At 42.7% G+C, this 27,712-nt stretch overlaps 1 protein-coding gene and 1 long non-coding RNA gene across 2 annotated transcripts in view; both read left to right on the top strand.

Annotated features, from left to right (window-relative positions):
* LOC149122826 (uncharacterized) overlaps nucleotides 1–3,272 on the top strand; it is a 36,946-nt gene extending 33,674 nt beyond the window's left edge. Inside the window, exon 3 of the long non-coding RNA XR_016219245.1 lies at nucleotides 2,830–3,272. This is a non-coding gene — a long non-coding RNA (uncharacterized LOC149122826). The remainder of the gene's footprint in view (nucleotides 1–2,829) is intronic.
* The window catches only part of ZNF438 (zinc finger protein 438), a 154,911-nt gene that overhangs the window by 93,246 nt on the left and 33,953 nt on the right, over nucleotides 1–27,712 (top strand). Inside the window, exon 3 of the mRNA XM_089311883.1 lies at nucleotides 12,537–12,608. Within this exon, the coding sequence (XP_089168009.1) occupies nucleotides 12,562–12,608 (47 nt within the window). The 5' untranslated portion in view covers nucleotides 12,537–12,561. The remainder of the gene's footprint in view (nucleotides 1–12,536; nucleotides 12,609–27,712) is intronic.

Raw genomic sequence — 27,712 nt, 5'->3', positions numbered from 1 at the left:
GAATAGAATGATGCTCCCCTCCCTCCCTGCCTCCGTCCCTCCCTTCTTTCCTCTTTCCTATCTCCCTCCTTCCCTCCCTCCCTGCTCTCTCCTCTTGTGCTATGGACCATTGCAAAATAAAATAGGGGTTGCCTGAAAAACATGGTGGAACCCCAGCATGTGCTGCATTGACCCTGGAGGCTGCCAAGTGACTACGGGGTAGGTTGTGTGGACAGTGTGGGTACACTGGGAAGGAGGATAACTGACAGCCAAGATGGTGGAGCCGGAGGGCGCAAGATTCCATCACTCACAGTGGCTCAAAGGTTAAAGCTTAGGACATTTTATTTCTGGAATTTTCCATTTACTATGTTGAGACCACTGTTGGCCACGGACTACTGTGTAGAAAATTAATTTTTTAAAAGATACAGTTTACATTGCAACGTAATATAAATAACTTTTGAATAAATCCAACAAGTAATGTCTAAGATCCTTACCAAGAAAATTATAAACCTTTATTAAAAGACACTAAATACAAATTAAATGTAGAGAAACACCACATTAATGGATTAGCAGACTTAAGATTGCAAAGATGTTAAGTCTCTCAATGCACATAAAATCATTTCACTTCCCTAATGGACTTTGGTGGTTTTATCATTTGTTATTTTATTATTTTATAATACTTGACATTATAATTCTGAACTTAAATGGAAGGACAATCCAAAAATTACAAATACACTTCTGAAGAATAAAGTGTTTTTCTGTCCTGTATAAAAGAAATGCTTTTCCTGTCTTTATATCATGACTTAATATAACACTATACCAATGAAGCAGTGCAGGGGATAAGGGCATGCAAATTGGCCCATCTAAAGAGCACAGAATTCAGAAACACCCATCTAACTGTACACAGACATTTATATTTGACAAAGTCGGTATTACAGACCAGTCAGGGCAAAAGTAGATAATATTTTCAGTATGTGGTGCTGGGTCAATAGACTATGGCAGAGAATGAAATTGGATCCGTACCTCTCATCATAAGTAAAATGTTGTAAATTAATAATTATAATTAAATTTAATTGTAAAACTAAAAATTCTAAATTTAGCAGCAGAACTCAGGAAATAAGTGGGGAAAGAAACTGTCAAAGAGATTAAAATACAATTGGACAGAGTATAAAAGAAGGATTATACAGAAGAAATCGTGAGGTCAGAGAGACCAGCCACAAGAGAAGTGAGCAAGTCCAGACATGCATTTAGAGGAGGGATGAAGCCCTTTAGTTCAAAGTATCAGTGTTAACAATGCAGCAGAAACTGCCCCATTACTACCATTTCTCATCTGCTGAATCGCATACCAGAAATCACACAGTGATCTATAAGTGAAATTACTTTAATACTGTCTGCTGACAACTCAATTAGTCCATCATCTGTAGAAAGCAGAGGACTACAAATCACTTGTTTTTCAAAGGAATTTGCTATCACTTTCTAATTTGGGGGGAGTTTATCAAAGAGGTTTAACAGATTGATCAAATGACTGTCATACTTGTTACCTCTTTTACTAAGGGGTAGGTACCCTGTTTGATACAACATCCTTACAGTTGTTAGAAATATTATTCATTTTAATATACATTCTTAACATTTGTTTTAAATATATTTTTATCCAAACCTTGCATCTGTAAATACGAATCACTTAATTCAGGGAAAATGGGGGGCCATTTAATCTAATCAACAAAGGTAGTCTTCATTTTTAAACTAGTCTTCTAATTGGACTCAGAGAGATGTGTTAACGTGTGCCTCCAGGAGAACTCACAAGGCTGAACCCTAGTTCTAATGCAGATGACTAGATAAGGCGCTGAGTCCTGCCATGTGCCCCTGGGTAGGACCGACACTGTAGCCCTCCATGGGTCTTTTTTGTGCTCTCCAAACTGTCCTGGAGAGATGCTTCTTAAGAAGTGGTAATAAAGATCTTGACGAGGTAAGGCCCTTACGTAAGGTCCACCTGCTTGTTCTACATTATATCCAATGTATAATAATGTGTGTCCAAGGCTCCATTTCTTAGTAAAATATGTATGAGACAGGACCAAAAAAAAAAAAAAAATAGGACCTTCCTGTTGTCTTTGGTCTCCTTCTTGGGTTCTGTATCCCAGGAGGCACACATGATTTTGTGAAGTGGGAAATGGGAGGTTGGGAGGTGGGGACCAGGGCTGGCCTGGTGCCTTAGCCGCAGGCACACGGTTAGGAAGATCAGTATTACAAAGAGTGAAAGTTGAGGACCTGGAAATGGATTGTCTTAAGGGTGTCTGTGCCCACATATCTCTTGGGAAGACTTCTCACAACCTGAAGTACACCTCAGGTTAAAGACCATTGAGGCTGCAGATAGGCAGAGTAGAGCCATCATATGTATAATTGTAGACCCAAATTAAGGAAATAAAGGACAACTTGAGTCTATATTTTGAAAGGGCACCCTGTGTGCCCAGGCCTAGTAAAGTTGGTAGACCTCAGAGATAAGGAACATTCTTTCAGAGAGACGAGCAAATTGGTGAGAAATTTATAAAGAAGAAAATTATGTTGACCTCAAATTTCATTCGTTGCAAGAAATGGAGCATACTTAAAAGATTAACTCATGGATTTTCACCTCTGTCCAGTCTTTGGAGTATAAGTAAACAGTTTTGAACTTTAAAGAATTGAAAAATATTCCTTTGAGCCTTGTGTGTGTGTGAGAGAGAGAGAAAATAGAAGATGGATTTTTTTAAAAATCTGGCTTTGTAAGGTTAAGACTTACTTGAAGTTGTGAACACCTAATCTGACAAGGCATTGGCTTTCTTTGTCCCACTGACAAAAGCTTTTTGTCATCTCTAGTGGACCCTGACAGGATAGACCACCTATGTGAGAATTGGCCAGCAGGCTCTCCAAAAAGTCAGAAAGAATTATGGATTTCAGCAATCTCATTGAAGAAAAGGATCTGAAACAAGAAGCTTGAGACAATCAACCACCTAAATACCCTTGTTTGCATACAAGTTCAAAGATGAAGTTCTAAGATTTCAAGCACCAGTCTCCCCGAGGGTTAGTTCACCAGGAAGGAAGGAGGATCTTGGACTTTCCTTGGTACCATGAGTGCTGTTACCAAAAACCTTCCCAGGAGACATTAACTTTGCTTGTTTCTAAGTCAACCAAATCAAACAGAACTAGATAGTTTGTGGGTTGCAGTAGAATACAGGAGAGTATTCCTTTTTGAGACGTCAACTGAAGAAGTGTACAGAATGAGTCTCCCTTATCAAAAAAATAAAATCCATAATATCAGATTTTAAGGATTTGGAAATATTTACATATACATAATGAGGCATTCTGGGGATAGGACTCAAGCCTACATTTATATATATATATTTATATTTATATAAATATTATATTTATATTTCCTATGCACCTTTTAAAAATAGCCTAAAGGTGATTTTCTACAGTATTTTTCGTCTACCTATGTGTTGACTTTGGCCTGTTGTCACATGTCAGGTATGGCATTTTCCACTTGTGGCATGTCACTACTCAAAATGATTTGGATTTTGGAGTTTATCAAGTTTTTGGATTAGGGGTGCTCAACCTGTACTATGTTGTTTTTTCCAGATGTAAAGAGGTTCGACATCTAAACTGAGTTTTCCGCTGGCTAAGCCCTGCTATTTCTATTCTTGACCTCTGTGGTTGGTGGCAGCAGATGAGAGAAGTGACGTGTGTGATAAGTTTATCTGCACAAGAACCATAGCGTTCTTGGGTACTTGCAGCCAGGGCACTGAGATCCAGGCCGTGCGTGAGGTTCCTCGGTTGGATTGCCCTGGGAATCCCAACTCACACTCACATCATTCTCACATTGATGAGGCTCGGGAAATCAAGGCAGTGCTGTTGCATTCCTGACTAGAGATGAGGAGGATGAAGATGGCCCTGATGAGAAGTGGTGTAAGATGCTTGAAGTGGACCTGAAAGGGAATGGATTGTAAAATAAGGAATTGTCTACATCCCAAAAGAGACAGAAATCACAGAAATGAAAAAATAAGGAGAGATTTTAAGTTTACGAGAAACCAGTGTTTACTGTTGAAAGGAGGTGGAGTTAGCAATGGCCCCCAGTGTAGAAATCTACCATGAAGGGTACTGAGGAATAGGAACGTGGGGGTGAACACCTTGATCAAGCAGAAGAAAGGCTTGGAAAGAGGAAAATTCAACTAAGAAGCGTATAGGAAGACGGTTAAGGCAAAGCATACAAATAAAAGTCTTTAAGGAGGAGAAGCCAACAGTGAAGCCAACAGTGGCAAGCAGATACCAAAACTGGAGAGGCTGCTCTTTGGGATCAGAGTGATGGTGTGAAATTTGCCATACCCTCAGGAAGACAGGAGTCTGAAGAGTCAGATAGTGATGATAAGAAAATAAAGTTAGTGGTGCCTGGAGGAATCAGAGCATGAAGAGCGGGAACAACGTGGAAGTGGGAAATGGGAGACTCTGACGTCATACGTTGCAGCAGAAGGAAGGCAGAGTGGAGAGCCTTTGAGTCTTTGGAAACAGGCCTGCCTTTAGCACAAGTCGAAGGGCCTGTATTACTTCTGCTGAGAAGTCAGAATTCAATGCTTCCTGCCCTTCTCTTCCTGGAAACCTGTGATCGTGACTCTGTGGACAAGAAGTGAGAAAAGAGTTGACTTTGGAGCAGTTGAGGTAACCCAAGCCCCTTGCCTGAGAACCAGAGAATCACAGGCCCGAGTGATTATGTCTGACACCCTTCTTGCCGTATCCTACAGCATACTTCCTGATCTCATTTCCAGCACATGCGCTTAGGTGTTTACGCTTTCCTTTATTTTACTGCCAAGTTGTAGAGTCCTTGTCCTGTTTTTAGAAATTCTTGTCTTATCGTACAGACTATCTTATGTGCTATTAAGTAAAATTACTCACAGTTTTGATATGTTTAATATTTCCAAAGAGAGAAACTGTGATGGAGCAGCCCTAAGAAATAAATGTTTCAGAATTGGATCTTATCAGTAATAAACGTGAACCCTCTCAGGACATTTAGGAATAAGTTTCACAAAAGACACGCCAAATCTCCACAGTAAAAATGACAGAATGATATTGAGACTGTCACAGAAGACCTAAATAAGTGAAGAGAGATGTCGTGTTCATGGATGGGGAGCCTCGGTCAGATGGCATTGCTCCTCAAAGTTATCTGTAGTTTCAACATCATCCCTTGAGGCTGGCTTTTTGTTTTCATTTCTGTTTTGTTTATATTCCGTAAAACTGGCAAACCAACATTAAAAGCTATGTGGAAATGTACAATGCTGAGAATATCCTGCACAACCTTAGAAGCAAAGCTGGGATCCACTTTGGATCGTAAGTACTGAGTTACAGTCACCAAGATAGTGTGGTGCTGCCATTAAGTTTCAACAAATAGATCAGTGCTGCACAGAGACTCAGATGGACCCTTGCTTACCTGGCCCTGTGGTTTCTGACAAAGATCCTGAGAAACCAGAGGAGAAAGGAGTTTTTCCATAACTGGCGTTAGAACAACTGCATATCCATATGGAAAAAAGATATCCAAGTTCCTGTCTTGTACCATGCACAGAAATCAGTTTGAGATACGGATTGTGTGACTCAGTGTAAAAGCTTAAACCATACGGATTTTAGAAGACCACATCAAAGAATATTTTTATGACTTGGGAAGAGACAGAGATTTTTTAAGATGTAGAAAGCAATCACCATTAGAGAAAAAAGTATATAAATGAGACTTTATCAAAATAAATAAAAGTGTATTTATCAAAAGATACTACTAAGAAACCAAAAAAACAATCCACAGACTGGGAAAAAATATTTATAAAACATACATTTATCTAAGGACTATATAGGTTAAAAAAATTGTCCAACTTTATGAGAAAAGGATGATCAATCAGAAACAAGAAAGGGAAGGAAGGGCCCATAATTTGAAACGATGCCTTAGAACACAAACACTCCAGGAGAGAAGACACATACATGACCCGTGAGCATGTGCTCAGCATTGTTCATTACCCAGGGAATGCGAGTTAAAATACAAGGCGATGCCCCAGTGTGGCTGAAACGGAGCAGGTTGTTAGGTGACGAGGATCTTGAGCAAATGGAATTCTTAGACAGTGAGTGGAGCAGTTAAATGGTTCAATCACTTTAGGAAGAGTCTGGAAGTTTCTTGCAATGTCCAACATGCACTTAACCCCAAACCCCATGCCTCAGTGGCTCTCCTAGTACTTACCCAAGGAAAAGGGAAATGTGAGTTCACAGAAGGATGTTTATGAGAAGTGCCTACTATGTGTAGGTATTTTTCATAAAACCCTAAACAACTCAGGTATCATCGACAAGAGAAGATACAAAAATTGTGCTTGGAGTATATTCAACAGTCCCATCATAGGGGACTCCCATGAGCATACTGTTCAGTGATAAAACCAAGTTACACAAGAATGCTTCCACTATGACCCCAACCAATACAATTCCACCCCAAATCTTGCAAAAAGCAAACAGTATGTCGATTAGGGCTACCCATGGTAACACCGTCCAAGAGAAAAATGCAGGGTAGGTGGGGAAGAGGCCTGGGGGAAATGATTGCAATTAGGATGGGAAAGGCCCTCAAAGGGGACTTGAAAGTTACCAATGATGTTCCGTTCCCTCCACTGGCTGCTGGGAAAATTGAGTTCATTTTATTCTTTTTCTTTATAACTTACACATATGTTGAAAGTGTTGTCTGGTACCTATTAAATACTTAATAAGGTTTTCTTGACAAACAAAAAATGTACATTTTAAAATTAAATAGTCTTTAAAAACATTTCATCAGCAGTAACGTAATCTGCAAAACAGGCGAAGTACACTTTCAGATATTGTTAATTCAGATTTTCATTCCAGTGTTTATGAAAGGCCTGGAGACAGCCTGGTGTGAATTTTTTAAAAAAATTTATTTATCTATTTTAAAGTCAGAGTTACATAGAGAGAGAAGGAGAGGCAGAGAGAGGGGGGGAGAGGTGTCTTCCATCTGCTGGTTCACTCCCCAAATGGCCAGAGCTGCACCGATCCGAAGTCAGGAGCCAGGAGCTTCTTCTGGGTCTCCCATGCAGGTGCAGGGGCCCAAGGACTTGGGACATCTTCTACTGCTTCCCCAGGCCATAGTAGAGAGCGAGATTGGAAGTGGGGCAGCTGGGTCTTGAACTGGTGCCCATATGGGATGCTGGCATTGCAGGCCACGGCTTTACCCTCTGTGCCACAGCCTCAGCCCTGCCTGGTAGGAATATGACAGTGATGAAAACCATATTTGGAGGTTGCAGTTTCAGCAGCTGTCTCTTAAAAATGAATTTAAGAAAAGTGATTACAGCTTATATAGATACGAGATACGTCTTCTGAGGCTGTCACTCAGGTGTGCCATCATTACCTCGGAAGGGAAAGGAAAGTACAGATGTGAAAGGTAAATGAACCCATCAGAAAAGACACAAGTGATTTTTTTGGCCCCTGGGTGAATCCCCTTCAGCAGAATTAAGAGGGAGGGCCTGGCTTCCACCTCCCTCCCCTCGTGCTGGTCCAGCTGACTCTGGGCAGGATGTGCTTTCATGAACTGAACTGATTATTGATTCATCATCAAATTACCTTGCAGCCAGCTCATGGAGAATGTCTCCTGTATTTTATTTTCTTCAAAAAAGAAAAAAAAAAAAAGCTAACAGTCCTCAGGATGCTGTGGTTAACACCTAGGTCTTTTTTCCTTCTGTTGAATCCTAAACATTTTCAAGGTTATTTATAGATTTTTCATCTCAACTTACCCTGCAAAATCTGTGAATATTTCTCATTAAATCAACTTGCCAGCAAATGAAGGCTGAACTCCGTGGCTGCGATGTGATCCTAAATTTGTAGCTTAAAATTAAAAAGGCTTACCCCAATCCCTTACTCTTTTGTAAGAGTTCAAGCATTCCTTCGGATGCCAAATAATAAATTCATCGTGCTCTGTATCCAGCAGGATGACAGTCTGGTGGCTTATATGAAGTGCTTAAATATACACAATTTCAATTCCAAAGCCTTATTGCTTCATTCATCACAGGACGTGCCAGAGGCCTGCAATGTTTTGTAAGAAAAGCTACTTGACTTGCAAGCATTCCCGTAGGAATGACCGTGAATACTATGCCAATTTAATCCTAAGTATTGAAGTCAGGGTTCCAAATGACATTTAATCGTATGATTTATTTTCTATCTTAAGCTTTGTAGGGGACAAAATAAGATCCAATCCTCTCGTATCGCTTTTTATTTTTAAAGAGGCTGAACGATGATAAAAATCTAAGCTTAAGAACTGTCAAATGATTTATGATATTTCATTTATTTTTCAAAGGATTGGGGTGTCACCAGTAAGCCTATTAGAATTGTAGGTTTAGAGTTCCTTGATTTTAAAAAAGACCAGCTGCATAAACAAGTGTGTGAGCTTTGTAATTTAATTCTGTGTGATTTTTTTTTAATACTTCAAAGTACCAAATGCGGTTTTTCTTAGGTCATAAATAGTTGTTTATGTCATCATGATCTCAAATGTTCAAGTACATTTCAAGATCTACTTTTAAAATTTTAATACTTTTTTTTCCTGTGGTCATTACAACCTCAAGGCATTCCTCGTTCATCTAGATTGGCTGATACAAACAGGAGTAGATGTGGAAAAATTGGGCAAAGAACACTTTAGCCTCCTTTGTAAAAATTAGAATCCTGTGTTCTAGAATTGGGTCATCTCATACCTTTTTTTAGAGCTATTTTTAAATTATACCTTTAAGTTTGGGATAAGTGTAAATTTACATGTAGGTGTAGGAAAAATATGAAGGATCTTCAAAAAATTAATGGAAAATGCTTATTCTGAAACAACTATGCATGGATTTCAGGTTTTTTTTTTTTAATCATTTTCATTTTATTTGAAAGGAAGAAAGATGGAGCAAAATGTTCCATCCACTGATTCACTCCCCAAGTGCCCACAACAGCCAGGGCTGGGCCAGGCTGAAGGCAGGAGCCCAGAACTCCATGCCAGGTCTCCCACAGTGCAGCCACGTACTTGAGCCATCACCTGCTGCCTCCCCGAGTGAGCATTAGCAGGCAGCCGGATTGGAAGTGGAATGGCTGGGACTCAAACCAGTCACTCCAATCAGGTGTCCCAGTGTCCCAACCAGCAGCTTAACCCCTTTGCCAACTACCTGCCCCAGGATTTCAAATTTTTTTGAAGCATAAACAGTTTACCTTTTGATCCCATTTTTCCACAAACCTTTTTGAAGAACCTGTTTACATCCTATGTACCCCTCACCCCAACACTAACTTCCAGGTTATCAATGTTGATATAATCCAGGTCCTACATAGATTCCCCTGTTTTTCTGGAACTCATTTATGTGTGTGTGTGTATTTTTTTTCTTTGCAATTAGTTGTATCACGTGTGCAGCTTCTTGAATCTACCCAGTCCAAACGTGCCTTTCCGTCCTAGAGAGAGACATGGCTGCCTGCAGCTGCTCCAGCCTTCTGTGGCCAAGGACAGCCAGAGAAGCAGCAGCAGCAAGCCGGGGCTTCAGGTTCACAGCTGCTGAGAGAAAGAAAGGTAATGAGAAGTGGACACTGAGCGACAGCTCTCTCGCTGCTACGGTGTCCAACAAGATGAGGACAGAGCAGCCTCTGCGGGCCACGTAGGCAGGGAGGTTGTGCAGCTCGAGACCCTGCCGGGGGAGAGAGTGGCTGGCGAGGAAACTGGAGAACATCGAGGCAGCTCTATAGAGAGGTTGTCTGGCATAGGGGGCATCTGGATAGGCCCCCGGACCAGCACTGCAGGGAGGCGCAGGGCCAGGTGCTTCTGTTTCTGTGGTGTGAGTGACAGGCTTGGGTGCACCTCAAAGCCAGTGCAAACAAACTGTTTAAAAAGAGATGCTGAATATGTAAGTGAATGAGGGGATGCTGTTCTCCCATTGTTAGGAAAACCGGAGAGAATGGGACCAAGACACGGGGTGAGGGCCTGGCCTTGGGGAAGAGGACAGGCGCCCCTCTCCTGGATGAGGTCAGCAGTAGCAGGAACCAGAGCTGCTCAGGGAGGCTGTATGTGATGTTGGGAGGGAGAGCGGCTCCCTCGGGTCACTTCTGTCTTCTACAGAAAGTGGGGGTGAAGCAGTGGGTGAGCGGAAGTGAAGAGAGGTGTGATACAGAGGTTTGAGAAGTTACAGGGACAAGGTTGGGTGCTGGTCATGGTGGAGGCTGGCTCTTGTGTTCCCAGAACTCTGGGCAGTGAGTTTCTTAACCCTTTGGGAGAAGTTGCAGGGTTGGAAGAGATAAGGACTTGTAGGATAGAGAGAGGTGTAACATGTTACATTATGGAAATTCTGAACTCGTTTTTTAAATGCAAACGTGTAGGGGCTGGCGTTGTGGCATAGTAGGTAAAGCCACTGCTTGCGATGCCAGCATCCCATCTTGGTGCTGCCCCACTTCTGATCCACCTCCCTGCTAATAGCCTGGGAAAGCAGTAGAGGATGGCCCAAGTATTTGGACCCCCTGCACCCATGTGGGAGAACCAGAAGCTCTTTACTCCTTGCTTTGGTCTGGCCCAGCTCTTGCCATTGGAGCCATTTGGGGAATGAACCCACGGATCGAAGATCTCTCTCTGGGTCTCTCTCTCTCACTCACTCTGCCTTTCAAATAAATAAATGACTCTAAAAAAAAAAAAAAAAAAAAAAAAAAAACCTGTGGTGATTTAAATGCTTTTATTGGAAGAGACTTCTGGTACTTAACAGGTTATCTTACATATATATCTGTCTTTGAATACATTTTTTTTCCACCATCATGAATCCTCAGCTTTTGACTCCCCAAAAGCTTGAAGTATGGGGCCCCCGTCTTAACTTAGCAGGCTGCTCGGGGTGACCCCATATATATTCACGAAAGAACTGGAGAGAAAATACTAGGTGTTGTGACTCCACTGGTACTTTTTATTTTGTCAGGAGATATCTTATTAGAAATATGTAGATAGTCTCATTTGAAATAACAGTGACCTCTACCTTCTTTTTAACCTAAGAGAATGACTTTTCCTTACCAAATTAAAATGTTTATTTCATGTATCTGAGAGTGTGAATCATAATTGAAGCATTTTACATACATGTATAGATTTCTTTTTTTAATAATTAAACTTTTTTATTTGCTTAAGCCACATTACCGTAAGATTTTGATACTTTTAGTAGTGATTATTCTGGATGGTTTCTATTCTAGAATGCATGAAATTATTGTCTTGATTTTATACAAAAGGTAATATTTTCAGGTTTCCCTCTCAATTTAGAATTAGCTTAATCTTTTTCCTGCAGCCGACGATCACTTTAAATACCACCTTTCCTCTGTCTTATGCCTGTGGCCTCAGTTGAACCGCTTCCCCATTCCCATGTGTCGCAGTTGTGCTCTTGGCCTTGAGGAAGGCCTACCAGGGCGGTGCTCCCGGGGTGTCCCAGACAGGGCTGGTAGGCACAGAGCTCGGAACCTCCCTTCTCAGGAGGGACCCGGTGAACAGAAGGAGCTTCAGTCTTCAGGAAGAATGTGAAAGATCTGCAGGCAAACTGGGAGGAGAGTAGATTCACCTGCCTTGACCTTGACTTCAGTCAGGAAGATAGATCCAAGAGCTCTGCATTCCTCCCGGCCCACACACCCACACCCACACACACACACTTGTGTGGCTGCCTTGTGATGTGGTCATCCCAGTTAGAAGCAGGTGTGATGAACTGGCCAGAAAGGAGAGTTTCACACTGTGTTCCACCCTGATGACCGTGACTGAGTAAGCCATCGCTGTTTCGGAAACACCTTTGCCATGCTTAACTGTTTTCTAGCTTGGATCATACAGTTGGTGTCATTGATTTGGATGGAAACACCCTTCTATCATTAACACCCTCTCCTACAAGGTGGAAAATGATTCACTACGCAGTATTACAGAGTGAAGTGTTTTTATTACTTTCAACAGGAGGACATATGATACGAGGGTAGCTTAGTTAGGGTAAACTGAATGAGAGTGGGCAGGAATGAAGACCAGGCACAGAAAATTAAAGTGGAAAGCTAGTTTCTCAGATTTATTATTTCAGGTATTATTTTGGGGCTTTGGATTCTGATTTTTAAATAATAATAAATAAAGCCTCAGCCCAGAGTTGGGCTACATTTTATTCAGTTGGAAAGTTTTGATGTATTTGGGGTGAAATGTAATATTCCCGTTGCCCAAGTAAATAATGGCAATGATTTAGTAGCATAATCAGGGAGATTATGTGGGGAGGAATTGAGTGTTGGTTACATAATAATTGGAAACAAAAGCTAGGCATTTGCTGTGGATTTGTAACTTCATATAAATTCAATATTATTCAAGCCAGATCTATGCACACGGACTTTGAGAAACCAAAGTACTTTATTATCTTATACAAGAGAGTAAGAGTGGGATGTTTATAGGTACTGCTAAAGATCAAAAATACTGTAACAGGCTTTCAAAAATTATACAACTAGATTTAATGATACACAAAAAAATACCATTCTTTGTTTTTCTCTTAAAAGTCTGAAAATTCAACTTTCTTTTCTAGGTACGTTTGTCTTCCAGAGATTCTGATGGAAATAACCCACAATCCTCATGCAAGACTAGCAAAATATTTTAGGTACTTTTTTGTATATTGATACAGTTGTCTTAATTTCTGGATTTGCCTCATAAAACCTACTTTTAAAAATCACCATCAAGAGATACAATTTCCCAGAGTATATTTTACAAGTAAAGTTTCATAATCATAAAATTGATATCTGCTCTATCAAGTGATACAATATTTCTTTCAGAAAGTGCTTGGGCACACTATATTTCAGTATTGGTTATGTGAAATAACATTCTTTTCATCGTGCACTTGTATGAAATTTTTATATGCAGGGTTCTTTGCGGTCATTTATTTAAAGCATAACCATGAGATAGATATGAAATTAATCAAGAAATATAGGAGAGCTACATTCATTTCCTACTTTGCTCTCCTTAGAGTTCTTCAGAATAGATGTGTTTAAGAACATACCCAAGGTGAAGATTTTACTTTGCTTACCTCTTGGCATTAGGATGATATTAAATTATATGGGGAGCCCTTTGAAAGGTGAGCCCCCCTCTTGAATACACCAGAACAGGCTGGGCGCCATGCCCGGATCCAGTACTGTAAATCAGCTACATTGCACAGATGTCTATATAGTGCTCCACACAGAAAGAGCAGCATGTTCATTCTTTTCAAGTGTTCTCAGAACATTCTCCAGGATAAGCTATATGAAGCCATAAAATAAGCCTCAACAGGGGTCGGCCCTGGGGCTCAGTGGGTTAAGCTGCTGCTTGTGATGCCGACATCCCCAATCAGAGTGCCAGGTCGAGGCCTGTTGTTCCACTTCTGATTCAACTTCCTGCTAATACTCTTGGGAAGGCAGCAGGAGATGAGCCCTGTGCTTGGGCCCCTGCCACCCGTGTGGGATACCAGGATGGAGCCCCTGGCTCCTGGATTTGGCCTGGCCCAGACCTGACCGCTGTTGTTGTGGCCTTTTGGGGAGTGAATCAGTGGATGGAAGCTCACTCTCTCCCTTTCTCTCTCTCTCTCTCTCTCTCTCTCTCTCTCTCCCTTTCAATCAAACAAAATAAGCTTCAATACATATATTGAAGTGATAATACAAAATATGTTCTCTGACTACCCTAGAATATAATTGGAAGTGACTAACAGAAGAAAATTTGGGAAATTCACAGATATGTGGTAATTAAATACACACTTCTAAATAATCAGTAGTTCAAAGAAGAAATCACAAGGGAAATTGGGAAATAGCTTAAGATAAATTAACCAAAAATACTGCATACCCAAACACTGCATCCCAAAAATAACCTAAAACACTACATACTAAAACTAAAAAAAGCAATGTTTACAAAGAACTTTATAAATGCTTATATTTTTTAAAAATCTCAAATTGATAATATAAGTTTCTGTCTTACAAACCTAAAAAAAAAAAAAAAAAACCTAAGCAAGTAGAAGGAAGAAAACAATAAAAGATCAAAGATATATAACAAAGATAATAATAGAGATTAAAACACAGTAGAGGGGCCAGCGCTGTGGCATAGTAGGTTAAGCCTCTGCCTGCAGTGCTGGTAATCCCATATGGATGCCGGTTCGAGTCCCAGATGCTCCACTTCCAATCTAGCTCCCTGCTGGTGGCCTGCAAAAGCAGCGGAAGATGGCCCAAACAGTTGGGTCCCTGCACCCATATGGGAGACCTTCTGATTGGTGCAGCTCTCTGGCTGTTGTGGCCATTTGGGGAGTTAACCAGCAGATGGAAGATATATCTCCAGCTCTCTCCCTCTCTCTCCCTCCCCCCCCCCCCCGTGTCTGTAACTGAGCCTCTCAAGTAAATAAATAAATCTGAAAACACACACACACACACACATACAAAGTAGAGACAAACAATGAAAGATAAAGTTGATTCTTCAAAAGATCAACAAAATTGATGACTCTTCATCTAGACTGACCCAGAAAAAAGAGAACACTCAAGTTATTTTTTTTTTTATTTTTGACAGGCAGTTAGACAGTGAGAGAGAGAGATAGAAAGGTCTTCCTCTGTTGGTTCACCCCCCAAATGGCCTCTACAGCAGACGCGCTGTGCCGATCCAAAGCCAGGAGCCAGGTGCTTCCTCCTGGCCTTCCATGAAGGTGCAGGGCCCAAGCACTTAGGCCATCCTCCACTGCCTTCCCGGGCCACAGCAGAGAGCTGGACTGGAAGAAGAGCAGTCGGGACAGAATCCAGCACCCGAACCAGGACTAGAACTCGGGGTGCTGGCACCGGCCGAGAACACTCAAGTTATTAAGATGAGCATGAACGAGGGGTCGCTACTGGCCATATGGAAAATTTCAAAAAAGGATTGTAAAAAAAAAAAAAAAAACACTAGGGACAATTGTATGCCAAAATAGTAGGTGACTTGAGTGAAGTAGAAGAATTCCTGAAAGACAAAAACTGATTCAAGAAGAAATAGAAAATATGAACTTGTAATAAGCACAGTTGTTGAATTATAATTTTAAAAAAGATTCCCCCCCCCCCCCCAAGAAAAACCTTGGCCCGGATGGCTTTACGGGTGAATTCCACCAAAAATTTAAGATGAGTTCAAGAGCAGTCATTCACAAACTCTTCCAAAAACAACAAGAGAATCACTTCTGAACTCCTCTGAGGCCAGTATGACTCTGATAACCAAGCCAGACACAGACTAAAAGGATTGTAAACCAAGACCAACTGGGATGTATCTTGGGAATGTAAAATTGGTTCGATATATTTTTTAAAAATCAGTGTAATACATTAATCCCAAAAAAAAGCATTTGATAAAAATCGAAGGCATTTTTCTCATGAAAACATGGAACAGACCAGGAAGAACTCCTCACACTGATAACAAGGACCTGTGGAAAGTCCACAGCCTGTGTGACACTCAGTGCGAAACAGGCCAGGAGCAAGGCAAAGCTGCTTCTGTTCAACACTGAGCGTAGGTTCAACCCAGTGCAATCAAGGAAGAAAAGGAAATGAAAGAAATTGAAGTTGGAAAAGAAGTAACACTTCCCTTCTGTGTAAATAACAGGATCTCACATGTAAAAAGTCTTAAGAAATGCAGTAGAAATCTGTTAGGACTAATACACGAGTTAAGCAAGGATGAAAGATACAAGGTCAGTGTAAATGTTAATTGTATTTATACACAGTAGCAATGGCCAATCCAAAAATGAGATTAAGATTTTCTGGAGCATCAAAAGAATATATACTCGAAAATAAGTTCAACAAACAAAAAAATGCAGAACTCATACATTGAAAACAAGTAAGATTATGAGAAAGAAGGACTTTGGACATTCCATATCCTTGAACTGAAACACTTAACATTGTTTAGATAGTAGTTCTCCCTCTCCTGATTGACAACTTGAACACAATCTCTATGAAGAATCAACAGGGTAATCCTAAAATTCCTATGAAATGCAAGGTACCCATTCTAGACAAAACTGTGCTGAAAAGGCTGGAAGACTCCCGTTTCTCTATTTTAGGACTTACTACAAAGCTACAATAAACAAAACAGTGTGGTACTAGCATAAAGGTAGATACGTAGATTGATGGAATGGAATTAAGAGTCCAAGAATTAAACCTCACTCTTCTGGTACACTGTCCACGAGGGTGCCAAGACAGTGCGTCTGCCCTCCCTCCCCTTCTCCCTGTGTCCCTCGCTTCTCCTCTGAATCACACAGTGTCTATGAATGAGAACATATCAGTGGAGTCCCTGCTAGGCAGTCCGTTACTGTGCCAGAGGGCTCGGGGACCCTGTGAGCTCCTGGGGTCACTGGCTGCGAGCTCTTAGCCCAGCCCGTCTAGAGCCTCTTTCTACTGGGGAAACCAGGCATTACCCATGTGAAGTCACAGCTGTGCTCAGTAGAATCAGGAGAACATACATGGTTCACAGAGACCATTAATGGGGGTATCTGGACCAGAATAGGTCAGGGACAGTTCTCCTAAGGAGGGGACTTTGGCTTGTGATCCCAAAGGGCAGAAGACAGAGAAGACAACTACAAGGAGGAGGACCAACTTGTGTTGTATCAAGACACTGTAGAGGGAGCCACGGTACATGCAGGAGACTGGAGGAAGGCTGGTGTGGCCGAGGGGACTGTGCAAAACCTCCTTGCAGGTCATGGACCTGCGACGGCCTGTCGTCCTTCGTGGGTTGAAAGCATCGCTGTGGCCGTGTTGATTAGAGAAGTGGCAGGGGCGGAGCAGGGGCGACCAGTTAACAAGAGTGCTTGTTACTTTTGTTACAGCAACTTGCACGTGCTAGCTGGCAATAGGGGTGAGAAACTGGGCATATCTGAGGGCTTTTGAGGAGACAGAAGTGACATGGGCTGGGGAACCCCTCATTGGGGGAAGTGAGTGAGAGAGGCGCCGGGCGCCTCCTATTTCTGCTAAAAAATAGCTGTCTCTTTCCAGCGCAGTCCCATGTCCTAGAGAACTGTGTGATGGGCTGATAGCAAATATTGGGGGAAAGTACAAATTTGAGAAAATGAGACCATTTCTTTTTATATTTTCCAGATGAGTTTTGCCCTGGGTGTCTCATTTATCCTAGTCTGCGTCTTGAGTGTCTTAGCATAAAGTGCTAGAGAGCTCATCTGTCATTTAAGTTTCTTCATTTTGCTGTAAGTAATGAAAACAGGCTCTGAAATAATTTGCTGGCAAGTAAGTACCTTCCAGGGAGGAAAATCTGGAACGAGTTCAGGTTTAGCATTTTCTTATTTCCTTGGCCAGCCAAGCAGCCTCAAATGTCAAGTTCTTCAGTGATGTTTTTATTCTGCAGTTATGTAGAAGTGATGGTATTTTATTATAACTTCTAAAAGCCACTCTGGCAATTTAACACTACACTGAAATAAATTTTAATTTATACCCCCTACATTTTTTCATATGACCACTGAAGAATTAGTTGTTGGGAACAGCCTCGGATTTGGAAGGCCAGCTCAGAGAACCAGCTGACAGGCAAAGACCTGCTGAAGAAAACCTGGTATGCAAAATAGGCCATGATCTAATATATTCTCTGTGATAATAGAGGCATCTCCCTGGTTACTCGTATGTAGTGCTAATGTATCAGTAGTAGACAGATGTGATAAAGCTGCCGATGCCATTTGTAGGAGAGAAAATCCTAGCGACGTAGCTTTTGCACTCCTCTCTTGGATTCTTGCAGCTCTTTTTTTTTCCCTGAAGCCAGTGTTTGTTCCCATGAGCCAACAAGCACAGGGGGAGTCAGCGACTGCCGTGCCCATGAGAGCACTGGCGCTCATGTCCACTTGAACCCAGTTTTCTGTTATTCTTTATTGTCAATAGACCCTCAATTTAAAGATTAGCTCGTTATTATTAATGAGCATCAACTCTATCATACATTGTTTTCCATAAGCACTTCTTCTGCTGTGCATTTTAATTCCTGAGAGTTGTCACTGGAAATGAGAATTTTAAGAAAAGAATGGAGGGGGAAGTTTTGAGCTTAGAGGACAGAACCCAATGCTTGCTTTAAACCCCAAATACGCATTCACTGGCTCCAAGCTTAAATAAGTTATGTAGCCTCCCTGTGCCTACATTGCGTTATATATAAAATGAGGATCATAAAACACTCATTCCAAAGCTGTGATGAGAATTACATAAATTAGCACACACTTAAATAACACTGTTCAGAGCCTAATAGTCTCAAAATAAATGTTAGTTCCCACGTGAAAATTAAGAGGTTAAATAATTTATGGTTGTTAGTGAAGATTTACTGTGTTGTGTGTGCTTTCTTGGTGGAGAAAGAAAAGGATTATGTGACTTATAAGTGGTGCAAACCAGGTTTGCTACATCATTGGTTAAGTTAGGAATTAGCAGGGCCATCACTGTGGTGTGGCTGGGTAAGGCATTCCTATTTGAGTGCCCATTCAAAGCCAGGCTCCTCCACTTATGGTCCAGCTCTCTGCTAATGTGCCTGGGAAAACAGTGGAAGTTCCTGCACCCACATGGGAGACCCGGAAGAAGCTCTGGGCTCTTAGCTTCCACCTGGCACAGCCTTGGCTGTGGCAGCAAGAATGAACTAGTGGATGGAAGATGTCTTTCTCTCTCTCCATCTCTACCTCTCTCTCTGTAACTCTGCCTTTCAAAAAAATAAAAAAATCTTAAAAAAAAAAAAAAAAAAAAAAAGCACTTGGGCCATCCTCCACTGCACTCCCGGGCCACAGCAGAGAGCTTGCCTGGAAGAGGGGCAACCGGGACAGAATCTGGCGCCCCGACCAGGACTAGAACCTAGTGTGCTGGTGCCACAAGGAGAAGGATTAGCCTAGTGAGCCGCGGCGCCGGCCCAAGAAAGCATATGAATTTAATCAGCTATCATTGTGGCCAGAAAACTTCTATTTTGTTTTGACTTAGAAACAGCATAACTTGGGCCCTGCACCCGCATGGGAGACCATGAGAAGTACCTGGGTCCTGCCTTCGGATCAGCACAGTGCGCTGGCCACGGTGGCCATTGGAGGGTGAACCGATGGCAAAGGAAGACCTTTCTCTCTGTCTCTCTCTCTCTCACTGTCCACTCTGCCTGTCAAAAAAAAGGAAAAGAAAAGAAAAGAAAGAAAGAAACAGCATAACTTGCCACCTTGGTTAAAATTCTGTCGAAACTATAATACAAGTCCATGAGTAGACTTAATTCAGCTCACACACTGTAGGTCAGATAAGTATCGGCATGCTAAAAATTGTATGTATTCCCAAAAGAGTGTTACGACGTGAATTCCTCTGAAGGATTGTCGAGAGGAGAGTGTGGTCTGTGGGTGCACGTGTGTGTACACGTACATGTGTGCACGGACATGTTGAAGAGTTCTTGACATCCATAACTCTATTAGAACCTAAAACATAATGAATTTTTAAACATGTCAATAATATGAATTTTTCAGTGATAACGTACTTTAGGAGTATTATAATCCTGTTTCTAAAGTTACTTGTAGGTTTTTTTAATACTTCATAACTCAGAGCATATGCTTAAATTTTGTCATAGCGATCATTTAGGCAAATACTTTTTTCTCCTGTGTACAGTATTTTTTAACTATGTCGTGGATTTGTTGTTTTGTTGTTTTAGTTTGGTTGGTTCCATGATCTCTCTGAGGATCTATTTTGCCCTGGAAGATCTGTAAAATCTTGCAAACTCCTTCGTTCAGGTTTCTGTCTTTTGAAGTAGATTCACTGATACTTTTTGGAAAGCTGCTCTACAAGGACTTAGGAATAATAGGAACAAGACAGATGTAGACCTGCCCTGGTGGAGTTTGGAGCCCACCAGAGAAGATGAATGTTAACTTACATAAGCGTGTCTTATGTTATAACATAGAAGTTATATGACTTATATAATCTCTCTCTCTCTCTCTCTCTCTATATATATATATATATGGAACATAGACAGGGCCTCAGCTACTCAAAGCAAGTCAGAGAACATTATTGCTGAGCAATTTTCTTTTCTTGAGTTTGGCGCCGATTTTGAAAATCCACCTTTAACTGAAGATGACTAAATCGAAATGATGTTGGGTTTAGAAAAAGCGTTGAAGCAAGAATTTTGAGAAATTACACATAATGTTTCTCTTATTGGCCCACGCGCTCTCTGCTAAATTGCTGTGTTAGGTGGGAGATGGATGGGCCTTGTGCATTTGATTTTGCCAGAAAATTATTTATTGAGTGCAACAGTCACTGTAAAATTGGAATAAGGAAAGTACAAAAGGGGGGGGGCTGCCATTGCATTTGTTAATTCTTGAAAATCAAAAACCTGACCTTCTTGAACAGAAATGTGCTTTAAGGTGGATTCTGCCTCTTTCAGAACAGTTACTCACTGTTTCTAGTACAAAAGCCGATGGTCTTACAGCTACAGATAGTTGTACACACACCCACACCCCTGTGAGTGTGTTGTACCAGACCCAGCAACTGCGTGGGAGACCCGGAAGAGGCTCCTGGCTCCTGGCTTCAGATCGGCGCAGCTCCAGCTGTTTCGGCCAACTGGGGAGTGAACCATCTATGGAAGACCTCTCTCTCTCTCCCTCTGCCTCTCCTCTCTCTGTGTAACTCTGACTTTCAATTAATAAATAAATCTTAAAAAAAAAAAAAAAAGAAGAGAAAGAAGGCTAATCCCTCAGTGCACCTCCCTTCTCTTTCCCTTCCAGAGGCTCCTGCCCTTGGCACTGACTTGTGTTTTGAAATTATCCTGTTCCTTAAATATGCCTTACTAAAATTAACCCCTACCCACTTCATTCACAGGGGGACCCAAACATTCAGTGAATTTAGAGCAGCAACAATTGATGTTGTAATATTGGGTATTTAAGACTGCATTCCAAAATGAGATGAGATTTCCCATTAGTTATATTTCGATTTTAGATTTCAGGCTGTGTGACTGTTAGAAGCTACTGCCTGCAGGTGAACAGTCTTTGTCAGTGTTTTAGATCTGCAGAGTGTTACTGCATGCCCCGGGAGAAGTCCCATAAGGCCTTGTGGTGTCCCAGAGCACCGCCTCCCACCTACAACACCCCAAGTCTGCCTCCCTTACTGTCAGTGTCCCGAGGACAGACCCAGATCTTGGGGAGCCCAGGAATAAATGAACTTGCTGCTTTAATCTCCAATCTAACACAGGGTTTCTAGCTACTTTCCGTGATGTCCTGTTTTAATCTGGAACCACCTGAGTTAACTGGACTCGCCCCACTCAGCTTAGAGCCTGGGGGTGGGCAGGGGGCGGGGGAGTCTTCTGGAACCATTCTGGAGCTGAGAAGGGGTTCTTCCCAATCCTGCAACACTTGCCCTTTGCCACATTTGCTGCTGAACGCGAACGTCTCAGCCGAGGTGTGGTTTCCAAATATCCTGTACCATTCCGTAGGTTGCTTTCACCCCGTTGATCCTGTTCTTCGATGCACAGAAGTTTTCAATTCTGATACTGTCCAGTTGATCTAATTTTATTTTTGTTGCCTGTGTTTTGGTGTCATACCAATCGAAAATACTCTTCGTATTTTCGTCTGTGTCAGCTTCTCTCTGCTAATAAGGATGAAACGTAATGGACTATAAATCATTGTAAAACCAGTGTGGCATGGACCAAGATAGCTGCCTCCCGAGGATGAGCGCCTGGCTGGCAAGACAGCAAAATGTTGTGCATCAGCTAATGTGAAAATTACACGCAGCTTGAGGTGCGGATCTATAAAGAAATGGATTATAGAAATGCCATCAATTATATGAAAAGGAAGGGCCAGGAACGCCCTCCAAGATCCCTGGGTATCCCCCTATTAACCACTATAGAAATCCTGGCAAGGAAAAAAATGGCCCTCTCTTGCCTCCAGCATTCTTACTTTTCCCATCATCCTTCTGTGGCAATGCCTTATGGTCAGTTGTCAGAGACAGCATGGGGAATTGTTATCGTAGGCTAACTTTCAAATTTACAGAAATAAATTACGTTCTCAGAAATAGTTGTAGTTCCTCGGCAACAGGACCGTGTGTGCCAGTTGGTGATCACCGACAGGCTGGACTCACCAGCACGGCACAGAAGGTCCTAGAAGCATCTTTCCAGTCTGCAGCAGAGCACGCCAGCAGCCGGTTCTAAAATGGCGTTCTGTGAATGGTTTTCTCCTAAAATAAAGTTGCTTCCCTCCCAGCTGCCTCTTCTTTCTTCTGTGATGGCCATGACTCGAGAGTCCTGCACAGGCGCCCAGGGTCCCCCTTGCCTGATTTCCCCACCCCCACCCACTGGGACTCAGCATTCGCTGTGCTGGGCTCCCGCCGGTGTCCCCCCAGCGTCCCCCCAGCATGGGCCAGCACTGAGACACGCCCATCAGAGTTTGTATGGGCGTCACTCTGGTCTCAGCACCCAGGGAACTCACACAGCAAAGAGAACACACACTTCCCGGGGCCAGGGTAGGCCGCTTCCTCCCCACCTGGCATCCAGGCCAGGTGTATGAAGGAGGCGGGAACCTGGAAGGCCGGAAATCCTTAGCTGCTCTTGCCAGACCATCTTTTTTTCCTCTAAAAGCCAAATGCAATTCGATTGTTTCAAACTTCAACAGGAAAAGAAGGCACGGAAATATTTCTCTTCCTTTATTTTCTTTTAGAGTTAAACGTGCGTGAGTGGCGACAAGCAAATCCTCAGTTGATGAAACACAAGAAGCCTTTGACAGCAGAAAGCAAGTAAAAGCCGTCGTTCTCTGCAGAGTCCACGTATGCTTACAATCTCACATGTGGTTTCTGCTTATAATCGCACGGAACTTTCTAGTTGAGAGCCAGGTGAGTGAAAATCAGCCTTTGGAGCACAGGGCTTTGCGTGAACAGTCTTGTTCTGTCTACCAGAGTAGTCATCCTATCTGAGAAGCTTCGCTCATTATCAACAGGCACCCCAATAAACTTGGCGAGGGTCACAGTGTTCAATTTAATGGTGCTGTGATAATAACTACCATAATTAGTTTCAGATTTGCCTTCCCTCCCCGAGGACGAGATTTTTTTTTTTAGTTTTTTGATGCCTACTTAAGACATGAGATGACAGCAAAATGAATGTCCTGACCTTTATGGGCTGCTCTTGGTTTTTTCCCTGTTGTCCCCTAAAGGATTCAGGGAGTAGTGTACATCTAAATTAAACCGCTTAGTATAGACGAGTGAAAAACTGGGTTAATTGGGTTCAGCTGATCCTCAGTCAAGACAGCGATTCATGGAAGACGGAAGAACAGGCTCTCACGCTGTAAAACCGTCTCAGAACCACACCTGTACCTTGTGATCGAAAGAAGAACCATCGTCAAAGGCTCATTTTTCAAGCATGCAGGAATGTCCGTCCCCCCCCCCCCCCATTGTATCTGGTTTGTCTTTTTCAATTAGGAAATCAATTTGTCCTGGGGTTTTCTGAGCAGGAATGTGCTGGTGTCAGCTCGTGGGTCACGCTCCCTGAACACCAAGACCCACTTCCTTCTGCTGATGCCGGGCAGAAGCAGTCACTCGCCACAGACTGGTCTTTCCCTTCTCTCCCTGTCAGTGGGACTCTATAAATAATCACCCTTCTAACTCCTTGAAATGGGAGCCTGGGCCTTCATTTTATTGTCAGAGTTTATATAGCTCGGTAAAATGCAGCGTTTGCTTATTCAATTAAAGTTGAGAGAAATGCATATAGACATGTGAGGGTCTTAAGGCTGTTGGATAGGCCCGTAAAAAAATTCTCATGCAACCAGTGGTTGGTCCTGAGAGGTTTTGAAACATTATTGGATAAATCGGTACTCCCGGGAATGACCATGTGGCGGTGTCTAGGAAAGTTTTAAATCGGCCTTGAAAGTCTTCCTGTGACTGTGTTGTACAGATAGACCCACACACGTTAGCCAAGGCGTATGTACAAGTGGAAGATGGACCCTGCTACTTTGTACGAGAAAAGGGCTGGGGCCGGCGCTGCGGCTCAGCAGGTTAATGCTCTGGCCTGCAGCACCGGCATCCCATATGGGCACCCGTTCTAGTCCCGGCTGCTCCACTTCCAATCCAGCTCTCTGCTATGGCCTAGGAAAGCATAGAAGATGGCCCAAGTCCTTGGGACCCTGCACCCGCATGGGAGACCCAGAAGAAGCTCCTGGCTCCTGGCTTTGGATCAGTGCAGTTCCGGCTATTGCAGTCAATTGGAGAGTGAACCATCAGATGGAAGACCTCTCTCTCTCTCTCTGTGCCTCTCCTCTCTCTGTGTAACTCTGACTTTCAAATAAATAAATAAATCTTTCAAAAAAAAAAAAAAAAAGAGAAACAGGCTAAGAGCAGTCTGTGGATCAACAAGTTAATAGACAGTAGTTAGACGGAGCCTTTTAGAAGCACAAGGAGGATTGGTGAGTGCTGAGGTGGAGAACGCCGTGGACAAGTCCGTGCCGTGAACAAAGACCAACACGTGCAGTCTGCTTCAATCTCAGGAGGAAGGAGGGAGAGAAGAGTGTGCAAGAGGACTGGAGAAGTTCAGGGAGAAACAGAGCGCGAGAAATTCTGAAACCCTCGCACGGTCTTTGCCTGTCTGCGTTCTCGACATCCTGTGTTGCTGCACGTTACACGTGTGTTGGCTCGTGTCCACCCCTGCTGTTCCTAAGGACACCCACAGAGGGACGGACAGTTACCGCCTTCACAGCCAAGAGAGCACAGTGAGGGAGAGGCCTGCATTTCTCTTTTTTAATAACTTAGCTTTTTGTTTGACCCTGTGCGCATAGAATTTTTTAACTAAATGCAAAAACAGTGTGAAAACAGTTTTTGAAGGCTATAGCAATACAACAAAATGCTTCCTATGTGCATACCTTTTTAATGACTAATAAAAATCATACATGGACCACGAATACATGCATTCCAAGCACCAAAACAAGGATAGGTATGTGGAGTAGCTGCTTGAAATAATAGATGTGAGGACGCTTCAAAATGTTTGTGGACCTTTTTAGGAAAAGATAGGTTTTGAAGCCAGTGCCGCGGACACTAGGCTAATCCTCCGCCTGCGGCGCTGGTACCCCAGCTTCTAGTCCCAGTTGGGGCACCGGATTCTGTCCCGGTTGCTCCTCTTCCAGGCCAGCTCTCTGCTATGGCCCGGGAGTGCAGTGGAGGATGGCCCAGGTGCTTGGGCCCTGCACCCCATGGGAGACCAGGAGAAGCACCTGGCTCCTGGCTTTGGACCGGCGCGTGGCAGCCATTTGGGGAGTGAACCAATGGAAGGAAGACCTTTCTCTCTGTCTCTTTCTCTCTCTCTCTCACTGTCTAACTCTGCCTGTAAAAAATTTTTTTTTAATTTTAAAAAAAGAAAAGATAGGTTTTGAAATCCATGCATACGTGGGATGTTCAGAAAGTTCACAGAACAAATGCTCATTGAGGAAAGAACTGCCTGAATTTCATTTTTTGCCCTCAAAGTACACTTACCTTTTAATTCTGTCTTCTGTGAATTTGAAGCACCCTGTCTTTGTTATCTTTGTTACCTAAGTACCCTGTCAGCAGTCTTCTTTCCCAGAGGTGTTGAGATTATCATGGTGACTTAATGCTTGTTGTTTCCTGTTTCTTTCTTCTGCTTGCTCCTTTGTATTTCATTTTGGTCCATGTTGGAAATCCAGATGGAGCAGCACTAACCTGCAAATCTGAAATCCAGGCCTTTTCTAAGTTTCCGATCTCGGAGCATTCCCGGCTTCAGATTTGGGCATTAGAGATGCAGACCTGGGAAAGTTTATGCAAATACGAGTATCCCAGAATCCTTGAAAGCAAGACGCCAGCATCCTTTGAGGAATAGTGAAGCCACCACGAGGCAATCTTCATCCTTAGTCATTTATCTGTCGCACTTAATTGTGGGACAAACAGAGAAGAATAAATTAGGAGATCTCAGACAAGTAATCAAAGAAAATATCCCAGGAACCAAATGTACCAGTGCCCCGGAGACACTTGGCAACGGGTGAAAACTGGGAAGTTTCTAAATGCAGTTTTCCATAGAGAAAAAAGTCCAAACAAACTGCACACAAAGGCTCACAAACCACAGTGGCTTGGAGTTTCCTCACACCAACCTTGGAAACCAGAGATGGAAACCAGAGCAGTTCCCTTAAATGCAAACCCAGAATTCTATACTAAGAAACAGTACCGTACAATCAACATTTTTGTTGATTGAGAGAGAAAAACGGTCAATCTTCCTGCATATGGGACACGGATAGATACTGCCTGGTACTGAACAGCCAAAGAAGTAAGATTACCAGCGTGCTTTTGACAGATATGGAGCCACACACGCGGGAAGCACCAGCCCTGAGAGACTAAGAGGACACGCTGACTGTGTTTCAAAAACGAGATGCATAGGACTATTTCTTATTACTCTGATTTAAAACTCTTAACCAAAATGAAAGATTATTCAGGCTGCATCAGAGAGGACAGACTGGAGAGTTTAAGAGCAAAGGCCAGACGGCAACTTAGGAGGCTATTGTGAGATGAGGGGACTTCACAGAGCTCAGGATGAAAAACCTACACAGAATTCAAAATAAGCTTAACCTTGGAATGCCACTCTTCCACATTCGTGTTTGAAGTACCCTCACAGAGGGAAAACACAGTGAGGAGCTGACCTAGGCAGTAGTTGTAAGTATAGAGCAACGGCTTTGGAAGGTATTTCAGGAGGTGCTGGCATCCCATATGGGCACCGATTCAAGTGCCGGCTGTTTAGCTCTTTGCTATGCCCTGGGAAAGCAGTGGAAGATGGCCCAAGTGCTTGAGCCCCTGCACCCGTGTGGGAGACTGGGATGGCATTCCTGGTACCTGGCTTCTGCCCGGCCCAGCCTTGGCTATTGCAGCCATTTGAGGAGGGAACCAACAGATGGAAGGTCTCTCTTTGTCTCTTCCTCTCTCTGTTACTCTGCCTTTCAAATAAATAAATAAATCTATAAAATAAAAAAGTGCACTTCCTTATCCAGTCCATTGATTTTTCCACATATTTTTAAGTCATTGCATATTTGAGGTTGGGCTGGAACATGAGCCTGAAAATCGAGGTCAGTCTACTCTCGTAAGGTTTTGGTTTGGGGAGCAGTCAGGAATAACTACCTTACCAACAGGTCTTAAAGCATTAAGGGAAATAGGACCACTTCAGGAGTTGCCACGAAAGGGTCTCCCGCTGGTCTCCCACAGCGACTCTGTAATTCACTGTGTTCTGTCAGCGGCTGCCAGTCAGCAGTACCTGGCGTGGAGGAGGTACCTTCTCAGCCATCTCAGGAAGGAAGAAGATTGCCAAACACTCTATTACATTAATGCAAATATTAATATGAGCGTGAGGAATTCACTAAGGGGATCAAAGTTTATTTTGCAGATTAATTTTTAGCTTCTCTAATCCTTTGATACCAATTTGAGAATTTTACTTTTATTTGTTTCTTAAGCAAGACAAGATTAAAATGGGAATAAGAGTTTATTATGTTTGAACAAATGATAACGTCTACTGCTAACCAGGATTTGTGTAGGGTGAGCATCTGTGATTTGAACCAAATTGAGCCTTGAGGCATTTGGGATGTCTTGATGTTGAGCACCATGAATTCCATCCGTGCTTGAAAGAGGGAGCTTTTGGTTATAGTTTGTCTGTTTTAAGAGCTTTATTTATATGAGAGGCAGAGATGGAACTCCTGTCTGTTGTCTGCAATGGCTGGGACTGGGCTGATCCAAAGTTGGGAGGCAGGAGCCCAGTCCTTATCTCCCACGTGGATGACAAGGCTGCAATTCCTTGAGCCATTACCAGGGC

Source organism: Oryctolagus cuniculus, chromosome 13 (genome assembly GCF_051225735.1).
Source record: "Oryctolagus cuniculus isolate XC-2025 breed Fujian yellow rabbit chromosome 13, ASM5122573v1, whole genome shotgun sequence".
NCBI classification, from domain to species: Eukaryota; Metazoa; Chordata; class Mammalia; order Lagomorpha; family Leporidae; genus Oryctolagus; species Oryctolagus cuniculus.
This window is presented reverse-complemented; position numbering and strand designations above follow the sequence as displayed.